Source organism: Mucor velutinosus (genome assembly GCF_035048745.1).
Source record: "Mucor velutinosus strain NIH1002 chromosome Unknown tig00000041, whole genome shotgun sequence".
In the NCBI taxonomy this organism is placed as follows: Eukaryota; Fungi; Mucoromycota; class Mucoromycetes; order Mucorales; family Mucoraceae; genus Mucor; species Mucor velutinosus.
Window position 1 is genome coordinate 1,086,374 of NW_027041905.1, and position 10,318 is coordinate 1,096,691.

Below are 10,318 nucleotides of genomic sequence, written 5' to 3' on the forward strand. Positions count from 1 at the left end.
CCAAGTGATGCAATTGTCACAAAACACATCGACAACCAATTACGATAAATGGCGAAAGCTGTATTGGAATGAAACATGTTTATTGTATTTGTTTGTATAATCATAGTGGAGTGCTGTTGATCCGTAAAGAGCTAGAGCGGCCCCAAATAAACTCGTCCTGCCTTTTAGCTTGAAAAGTACGCCTTGGTCTCAGCGATCTTGTGATCTTGGAGGCACGGATCATGTTTAATTCCATTGATAGAATGCGAAGTGCTTCTGCATTGGATCGTTTTCCTCGTAAATAAGCATGCGACTCGGTCCAAGCAGGCCGTTTGGGCTGTTCCGCTGCTGGCGGATCCTTCTTTTCGATCGCTCCTGGTACATTTGGATGGAGTGGCCCAATCATGCAGCATGTGTTTTTTAGTAACAGTGATAATTCAATGGATGCTTGTGGCTGCTGAGGTAATATACATGGTTTGTTGCTCGTAGCGGCGAATAGATGTGTGGCAATGCTGCTGGGTGATTTGATTGGGTTTACATTGGCTATGGATGCCACAGAGGATGGCTTTTTAAATATAAATGAAGAGAGTAATTGCAAGGAGCTTGAATGTACATTGGTATAAGAGAGTAGAGGATCCATGGTGGCGTAATGAAGAGTTTGAGGAGGGGAGAAAAAACTTTTTTTTGAATGAATCAAGGCGTATTTATACGAATTATAAAGTTACAATGTCAAATATCATCAGGTACAAAACCTTCTTTTTAGTGTATTTTATCCATTTTTCTTTTTTAGTATTTGCTCCGAGCTTTGTTTTACGGATACACGACATGAAAAATCAACAAAACACACCAATATTTTGTAATATGAGCATTGTTCTATAAGATGCAATTCCATATAAATAATTGCCTATTTGTTGTATTATAGGCATATCAAGAAACAGTGACACACTTGCATAGAAACAATAAAAAAAAAAGCATTGGATTCATTTCATGCATATATGTTACCGAGCATGCAACAGGAAGCGCTAGATCAGAAACAAAGCATGTATACATTACCAGACAATTTTGCACCATATGTTCAAAATGGCCCTCTCACGTGCCTATTCATGATGCACTCGGAATGCCTTCTTTGATTCGTCTCATTCCTCACACAGTTCTCATAGGTTGGAAGGTTTGCAGTACTCGTAAAAAAATGTATATAAATATATATATAGATGTATATACTTGGAAGAGGTATTTACATGAGGTATTTTTGTTATATGTTTTCAAATACAAATATTAAACATTTCATGTTGATTTTAGGGTCAATACAGTGAATTAGCTCATAGTATGAAAGAATCCACAGCTGTACTATTATTTATATGCACATATACTACTAGCCAATCTATTTCGCTACGCTCAATGTCGGCGCCGCCCTGTGGGCTCTCGCCAAAGACATTTTAAATCAGATATTATAACATTTTGGTATATCAAGTAGATTTTAAACAGCCAATTATTAGTTAGCAAAAGAAAGGTTATATCAGAGCCAGGAGGAGGAGAGGAGGTATCTCCCTCAGCATCCATTTTGCTTACACTGATATCAAACAAAGCCTATTATTGGGACAATGCGAAAGAAAATTCAAGTTTTATGCAGCATTTCTACATCATAATCGCCATTTCCTGATGATAGAATTGACATATCAATCGCTGCTGCTGATGCTCTTAATAAGATGGCGACATAAAACTGGTCATAAGTAAATACAGGACTTGTGTAAGATCTACAGCGACTTTTTTGAGATATTGTCATTGCAAAAGACACCTCCATGAGGCAAAACTCCCCCAAAAAAGTATTTGCGCTAAGCAATTGCCCTTTCAATTCCATGATCCCCTTTTAATCAGCATCGCAATCATCATTGTCATTATCAGAAAGGCATTTAGATCAGCCAGCAGCAGTGCCGCCGCCAAAATCAATACAAACTCAGCTATTTTTTTTTTTGTTCAAGATTGGACAGATTTTGCTTTCTTCGACTTTTTAAATCTACTTTATGATATTCGACTATATAAAATGTAATAATCACCCTACGGTTCCTCATACATTCTTAAAGTACTTTTCAAGGCGCTTCCAATGGTGTTAACTGTAATAAGTGTTTTGAATAAAATTATTGAGCAACTTGGTAAAAGATAAAATGAGGTTTTCAGCGAAAATAGCCAGATTTTACATATGAAAACCTCATAAAAGTGGTTTCAGAGGCTGCTTTGGATCAAGAGAAACATTTTGAACTGATACATACCATAGTAAAAGCCTTCATTATCAAGGTCAAAAACGCGATCGCTTGATTTTCGTAAAAAAAACCATGAGGTACCCCTCATGCTTGTTGGTCGATTTTATGGCCATGTTTTTTTTTGGCCCAAAAAGTTGAGCAAAGGTGTCAGTAAGCAAGTGCTAAGTGAGAACAATTGTTTGGTGCTATTCTGGTGGCCTAGAACGGCTTTCAACGCGAGAAATCACGGCTCAGATTCATCTAAATTACACTGTAATTTGCATACTTTTGAAGGCTGAGAGGTATTGCAACTCTGCCACCTGCCTGTAGATGGAGTGTTTTCAATGCTACAGACGCAAAGTGCCCTAGAAGAGTCAGATTTGCAGTGGCAGGTTGTACATGGTGGATTAATGTACACAATTAAAAAGTGGAGTTTCAGTAAATAGCCTATATTCAAGAGAAGCATCTCAAGAAAATTAAAAAAAAAAGTTATCAATGCTGAGCAGTAGGAGATAAGTACCCCTTGAGAGCGACTGATTGAAATCGTTCTTGGAGAGATCAGTGCCTGAATATAGATATGTTCTGTTGTAATCCAATGGTAAGTGACATAAGTAAGGTCAAATTCAGTTCATCACATGATGTAACGGCTCTTTCAAGGTAGACAAAGCGTGTATGATTTGTCGAGCATTTGAGCTCTGGAGCCATGATTTAAATCCTTTCAAAATTATGTCACTTATGACGAATTGTGGATACATGTTGTACATGAGGGTCGATATTTAAATTACTGTTGCACATTACATTGAAACGACTATATTTTATGCTGAATGTATCATTTACGTATGCATGCCTATTGCTGTCATTGTTGTTTGAGAAGATGTGAAGCTGTACATCTGAATTGCTTAGTTTCGTAAGATAATTTAAGCATTGGTGATCTTTTACATTACTGTATTCTTGCAGAACAAAAAAGATTTCATAAACCCAATCTTATTCATGCTTGTATATTCAAGAAACTCCTAACTGTATGGACACTTGTATAGCGCGTACCACCTTCCAAAGATACGCATCGGTTCAAACATCGACATTTCTTGTCATCTAAAACAGGAATCACTGTGTTAGGAACGTGATTAAAGCCACTACCAAGATAGCAACAGCATATTGTAAAAAAATATATACTAGTCAGAGGATCTTTCATCGTGATTAAAGTTGGCTGAAATGTAACACTCCCTCTTTTTATATTTTCTTGCCTTCTTTTCTCTCACTCCCCATTTTATTCTTTATCTCTCTCTCTCTCTCTCTCTCTCTTTATCCCCTTGGACACACAGAATGACATTCAAATTGAATGCCGATGAAATCAAGTTTGACCAAGTATACGATAATGGATTCCACTCTTTACAGCAGTTTGAAATAAGCAATTTAACAGACAACTACTTGTGTATACAGCTTGATGCTAGCGATTTGAAAGATCAAGTCATCTTCCAGCTCCACAATGAAAACATCAGCGAGACGACCTCTGTGGCAACAAATACAGTCAACACACCACAAGACTTTTCACAATTTAATCAAGTGTTTAATTACGTCAACCATATTCATAGTATCGAATTGGAACCACAACAAACACACTCATTCATCATTGCATTCTTACCCGAGGCAAGGCAGCAGCCGTCATTTGTATTTAGAACCGTAAAGGGCATCATTCGATTCGCTTCTCTTGATTACACCTTAAATATAGACTTTCATGCTACTGTATGTCAGTCTGTGCTGGCTGCTGACGAACTTGACACTGGGCTTATCTTCGAGGATAGCGTCGTAGGCGAAACATACATCAAGGATGTAACCATACGTAACCTTTCTGCTATTGATCTTCACTGGCGATTGAACACTTTGGATCTGAATGAACAGCAACAATACGGAAGCAGCGATGATGATTGGTTGCAATTTGTAGATGCATGCACGTTTATGACGCTGGGATCATTCGAGCCGATTGCCCCTTTCTCCATCTATACATTTAGAGTTGTTTTTACGCCAAAAGAGGTCGGCAAGTTCAACTATGATCTTCAGATCGAGAATATCAACGATGTCCAGAATGTTATTCAAACCAAGATTCACGCGACGATACAGCGATTCATGCATAGAGACACACTGATGGTGAGCAGTGGCAATATATTGGACTTTGGCGATTGTATTGCTGGTCACTGGTCGATGCAACAGATGGTATTGAACAATGTAAGCGAATCGGCAATCGAGGTGCGCTTTAGCTCAGAAGGAGGGGCTGAATTAGCATTCAATGTTAAGGCAAAACCAGAGGATCAAGAGCTGGAATGCGATAACAGCAACAGCACACCCACACTCTCCACGAACACCAGCATCACGGAAAAGCAGCTGCCACTACCGCAGCAATCAAATACACCAGACACCTTGTTCGCCAGGCCCATTTCACCCAGTGCTAAAACATACTCCTCTCAGGAAGATTATGCATCGTCTATCAATTCATATACTTCAACAGGTACGTTATTTATCTTGTGATACACAGGGATTAAAATTAACATGCTCATCTACACAATCACATAGATGTAGACTTTGACATGTTGACCGTATTCAATGAAATGTATGCGCACAATACAAGCACCTCCTCATCATCGACATCGACGTTACCCATCAAACAATACCAAGATCAACAGGAAGAGAACACAACAAAGATCGAAGACATGATACTGCGTCCAGGTGCTGAGAGAATCATCCAAGTGTCCTACCGTCCTGCCAAAGCCGAGCTGAATGGTGTTCACGCTGGCCAACTCACCCGGCAAAACAACTTTGGTATATTGCTTGAATACAGACCCAACAAGTCAGCCAAACCAAAAGAGCTTAAATTAATTCAGTGCAAAGCAAAGACGTGCACATCATTTGTAAGCGTTACACCTCAAATAATTGACTTTGGAGACACAGATGTCGGCACACAGAAATCGCAATCCATCTCCATTACAAATCTGTCAGAGATATGTGCACATGTAGAACTAGTGTTTGAATCCAAAGTCATTAGCTGCACTCAAGGGGAATTGCTGATTCAACCCAAAAGCACAGTGGAGCTCAAGCTGGATATTTATCCAAGAAAGATCAACACCTCGTATAAAAGACAAATCAAATTAGTCAACTATCTGAACCGAGAAAATGACCAAATCATAGAAGTTTGTAGCAGGCACGTCGACAATCACAGAGTGACATTTCATTCACTGTTCTACCAGCTACTGACACCTACAGGCGCCAATTACCTGGACTTTGGCCCCATTGCTCTCAATTCACCTGCCATCCGCACATGCACATTGATCAATGTTAAAGATGCTCCTTTACTGCTAGGCATCTCCACATCATTACCCGAGGAAATTGTCATCTACACCAAGAGAAAGAGATACAACCCGAGAAAACTGCTGTCCACCACGCCATCCTCCTCGTCTCTTCAGCGCTTTGAAGAAGACATTGAGAAACCGTCGTCTGTCGTGACAAACACATTGATTGCAATGAATCATCGCACCCGTATGACAAATGTGCAGTACGCTTCTACTGCCTACTTGGATTTAGCCACTGTGCCACATGTTCAATTAATGTCAATTAAGCATCAGCGAAAGGTGGCAGCCAGACGCTTACTGTCAGGCAAGTCGGTCAAGGACACTACCACTGTGACAACCGGTACTTCCATAGCAACTGCTACAAAGGAAGCCAAACTATCCTCCACTGTCAATACGACGGCCACCATCAAGAAACTATCGTCTGCTGCTGGCCAAAAATTATTTGCTCAAAAACGGATAAGAAAGAGGAAAGAACAGCAACAGCAACCATATCCGCATTCACCTGGCATCGAATACCCGTGCACAGGAATCACAGCGACTGCTCAGCAACTAAAAAAGAAGCAGAAAAACATCGACTGGCCAGACATTGCAGGCAAAGCCCAAGTTCCATTAGACGACCTCATCTCCATCTTGGAGCATGGCTCATTATCCCGCACCCCTTTGTTTCCTAGACAATCGCTAGAAGAACAGTTTGTAAAATACCAATTAGCATGGCGTACAGAGCTGGATCGATTGATTGAAAAGGGAGAGATAGTGCCAACACCCCTTCTACAACTAGACCCCAAAGAAGAAACCGAAATCATTATTGTATATACCCCAAGGAAGGATCATTGGCAATCATCCCTGACGACCAAAAAAGCAGCGGCACTGTCTATTCGACTCATTGATTTTGACCATTCATCTGACGAAGATGAAGAAGCAAACTTGGAGGATAGGAAAACCCCTGTTGTGCGCAAAGTGATTGTGCGTGCTCAAGTATGCAAGTCATCGATGGAGGTTGGTCAACGCAACATCAACTTTGGGCTTGTGGACAAAGGAGAAAAGCACTATAAAACCATTGTGTTGCATAACAAGTCAGAAACGCCATTGCTGTACACCATCAAAAAATCAGGCTCCATTGCCTCTGGTGCTCTTCATCTGGATGTAGGACGGCATGGTGTCATTCGAGCATTTGGCAAGAGAGAAATCGACTTTGTTTTTGTACCTACACTACATGGTCCTTTTGTTGAGCAGCTTATCGTGAGTAATATTCGCGACAAGAACGACACCAACGTGATCTCCTTGAAGGCCATGGTGCGTCGGCCTGAATCGTTTCAGGTCAAGGCGTTGTTGGACCCACTCAGTATTTATCCTTACTGCAAGGCCACCTGCGCTGAAATCCTGAATATCACAAACACGAACCAACAAGCTAGAACATTTGAGATTCGAATCGACAATAATGAAGGTTTCAATGACTATCATGTGGAATTCAACATCATTCAGCAAGAGTCAACTTTGGTGCTCAATGAGGAACTGGAAGAGGAGATCGAAACAATTGAGCAGAAGCTGAAGATTGCAATGCGCAAAGATCAGCCGGATAAGATTAAAAAATACAACAAGAAGCTGGCCAAACTAAAGCACGCAGAGGATACAATTAAAGAGGCAGAAGAAGATATAGACAAGGCAGAAGAAGGGGAGCTGCAGGAGGAATCGCCTCATCAAGGCAATCAACAAGCAGCACATACCAAAGGCGATGTATTGATTGATTCTGAAACAACAATCTCATCCACGTTCACAACAAAGAAGCTTGATAACTACAGCATGCTGTTTAGCGTAGAGCCTCATTCTTCGAGCCACATCACTGTGTGCTTTAGAGCTTATAAATCAGCAATCGCAACAGCAACAACAATTCTTGGGCGCATCTTGGTGTTTGAACACAAGAATCTGGATACAGTGAAATCATTCCCGTTTACTGCCGTTTTGTGCACAAGTCATAAGTCCTGTCTTGTTTGACATTAGACACATACTGAATGATAAAAAGTATGAATTGACCAATCTGGCATCTTGCGAGTATAGCCGAGAAGTGGTTTCATTGTATTATAAATAAACGGGGGGCATTTATTAACCGTGCAAGCGCGCCGCGTTTGAGTAACGGTAGGTGCTCTTTTCAGGATCGCAAACAACTGATAGGCTATGTTTAAACTGTAGCAAATGCATATTCAGTTTTGATGAATGATTGATGTGTAAGCAGGAAAGATGGTGTTTGGTTGACTGCATGGAGAATTGCATCTCATCTCATCTCTTGGCACTCTCCCAAACTAAGATCTAGTTTGTAGCAAGCAACGGCTCGACATTGTTGTGATACTGTCTCCGTTTTATGCTCAAAATTTTATATATAGTACAATCCTTGCGTGTGCGGGTAAGTTTGAATGCAATTGCTCTAATTTAGCGGCGAACCTTATTATATATAACTGTACTCAATTATGAATATAGCTTTCATTTACGCATATATTTACCATATTTGTGATTTTATTTTGCTATTTCTACAAGATTTAAAAATATGATGAATTATGACGATGCTCTATCAATTTGAATTGTATTGGAAAGCCTGTTACTTTTATTATATCCAACCTGAACCCCCCCTGGTTCGATTGAATTGTATACCGAGGTTCTCTTTTATTTATTTTTCTCGGTTGTACGGCAAACGATACATGATCTATTTTAATTTGTTTTCATCTACGACCTGAGATGAATCAATGTTGCTCTAATCCCTTACTATGTATTATAAATTCACCCGGTAGAATATTTGAAAACATTAAGATGAATAAAGGCTATTTACGCATTTGGGATAAAAAGACGCAATGGACAGTGCATCTTTTATCGCAACCTTTTGGATATTTAACGACACTAATTAGCTATTCTCCTTTTTCTGCTGTGAATTGATATCTTTCGCCATGCAATGGACACACGTGAGTTTCTTTTTATATAAATCACACAGCGTGAGCTGTCAAAGTACCCGTTTTAGGATAATTTCTCCAAATTTAGACATTTGGAAAAAGATAATTTTTCTATTTTTAGCATTTGTTTCATTCTCAAAGCGTGTAAATTTTTCTGCGTTCAATGTTGAACAAAAGCGAAAAACCACAAGGTACGAAAATAATACAAAACGGAGCAAAGGTATGAGAGCATATAGATTTTTTTTTGGATTAGCGAAATTAGTATATAAGGACAAATGTCGATTGCAACGTTCCCAATTTTTATTCTCTCAATATTACCTCTTATCCAATAATGAAGTACTCCATTCTCGGCGCCATTGTGCTTGTCGCCGGCATTTCCGCTGCTCCTACTGCTACTACTACTGGCAGTGCCACTAATACCAAATCGTACATTGCTCAGCACTCTCCCTCCTTCCCTAGCATGCCTGCTGCTACCGGTGTTGTGTCTAAATATAATTACGGTCCTTATAACTTGAGTGCCAGTCTTCCTACCTATACACTGAAAGGATACCCCGATGCCTGGACCATTCCACCCACTGACAGTGATGAGGTAAAGGCTGCTATCAATGCAATTGACTGGTCATTAGTTCCCAATGCTAGAGTCAGACATCAAGACAAGAATGGCGACTTTCAGCCTGATACTGATGGTGACAAAGATCCCTACTGCTGGTGGTCTGATACAAATTGTGTTGAACCCAAAATTGCGATCCCTCCTGATTTCCACTCATGTGCTAGAAAGTAAGTCTAATCTCTTTGTTCCAAGAGTGTTATAACTAATAACAAAACCTGTTCAATAGCGGTGATTGGGGCCTGAGTTATGATGATGGACCATTCAACTTGTACACGGGTAAAGATGCAAAGACTGAAAATGCTTATGCGGAACCTGCATTGTACAATTTTTTGGCTGAGCACAATAATCAGAAGGCCAATCTCTTTGTAAGTGGATATCGATCACATTATTAAAGTGTGTAAAGCTAACAAGTAACTTGTAGTATATCGGTTCCAATGTCATGACTTATCCTGAAGCCGCAAAGCGTGCCTTAAATGATGGTCATTACATTTGTGTACACACTTGGTCTCACCCAGCCATGACAACTGTAACCAACGAGCAAGCCGTTGCCGAGTTTTATTGGACCCTCAAGGCCATCAAAGAGGCAACAGGTGTTACTCCTAAATGTTGGAGACCACCTCAAGGTGATGTTGATGACCGTATTCGTTCAATCGCTTGGCAGATGGGCATGAGAACAGTGCTTTGGGACTGGGACACGGTTCGTATAAAATTTCTCTATCTCGATCTATCTGTAAACTGACTCTTTTCATATAGAACGATTGGGACATGCCGGCTCCGGGCGGTGGAAAGCTCCCTCCTTCGGCAAGTTTAGATCATCAAAACGAAAGCTCTTTGACTAATACCTCTTTCTCTATAGACGGTGGACGGATATTTTAAAAAATGGATAGACTCAGAGAAAGCGGGTAAAGAGAAGACTGGCCACATCGTCCTTGAACATGAATTGAATCATGCTACTGTCAACATGACCGAGAAATGGTTGCCTACAATCCAAAAGGTGTTCAATGTTATTCCTGCTTTGGCTTGTAATGATGTTTCTCAGCCCTATTGGGAAGAAAACTGGGTATGTGTATAAATGTTTCCAATGGCAAATGCTCTACCTAACCTATCTATCAAATATAGGTCTATCCCATCAACAACATCCCAGCCAATACATCATCCACCTCAGATGTTGCTCATATAAATTCTTCGTCTACCACTGCTAATATTGTTCTTTAA

The 10,318-nt window shown here is 40.2% G+C and overlaps 3 protein-coding genes across 3 annotated transcripts; 2 read left to right on the forward strand and 1 right to left on the reverse strand.

Annotated features, from left to right (window-relative positions):
* Positions 1 to 100: 100 nt before the first annotated feature.
* atg12 (Ubiquitin-like protein) lies at positions 101 to 619 on the reverse strand (the record flags this gene model as incomplete). Its single annotated transcript, XM_064819938.1, has 1 exon — positions 101 to 619. The coding sequence occupies one exon, from the start codon at positions 617 to 619 to the stop codon at positions 101 to 103; it is 519 nt and encodes a 172-aa protein (XP_064683858.1).
* Positions 620 to 3,539: 2,920 nt separating this feature from the next.
* ATC70_000525 (uncharacterized protein) lies at positions 3,540 to 7,549 on the forward strand (the record flags this gene model as incomplete). The annotated part of the gene is made up of 2 exons (XM_064819939.1): positions 3,540 to 4,719; positions 4,785 to 7,549. The coding sequence occupies 2 exons, from the start codon at positions 3,540 to 3,542 to the stop codon at positions 7,547 to 7,549; spliced, it is 3,945 nt and encodes a 1,314-aa protein (XP_064683859.1).
* Positions 7,550 to 8,824: 1,275 nt separating this feature from the next.
* CHS3_1 (Chitin synthase, class 3) lies at positions 8,825 to 10,318 on the forward strand (the record flags this gene model as incomplete). The annotated part of the gene is made up of 6 exons (XM_064819940.1): positions 8,825 to 9,270; positions 9,330 to 9,468; positions 9,525 to 9,800; positions 9,857 to 9,904; positions 9,960 to 10,163; positions 10,223 to 10,318. The coding sequence occupies 6 exons, from the start codon at positions 8,825 to 8,827 to the stop codon at positions 10,316 to 10,318; spliced, it is 1,209 nt and encodes a 402-aa protein (XP_064683860.1).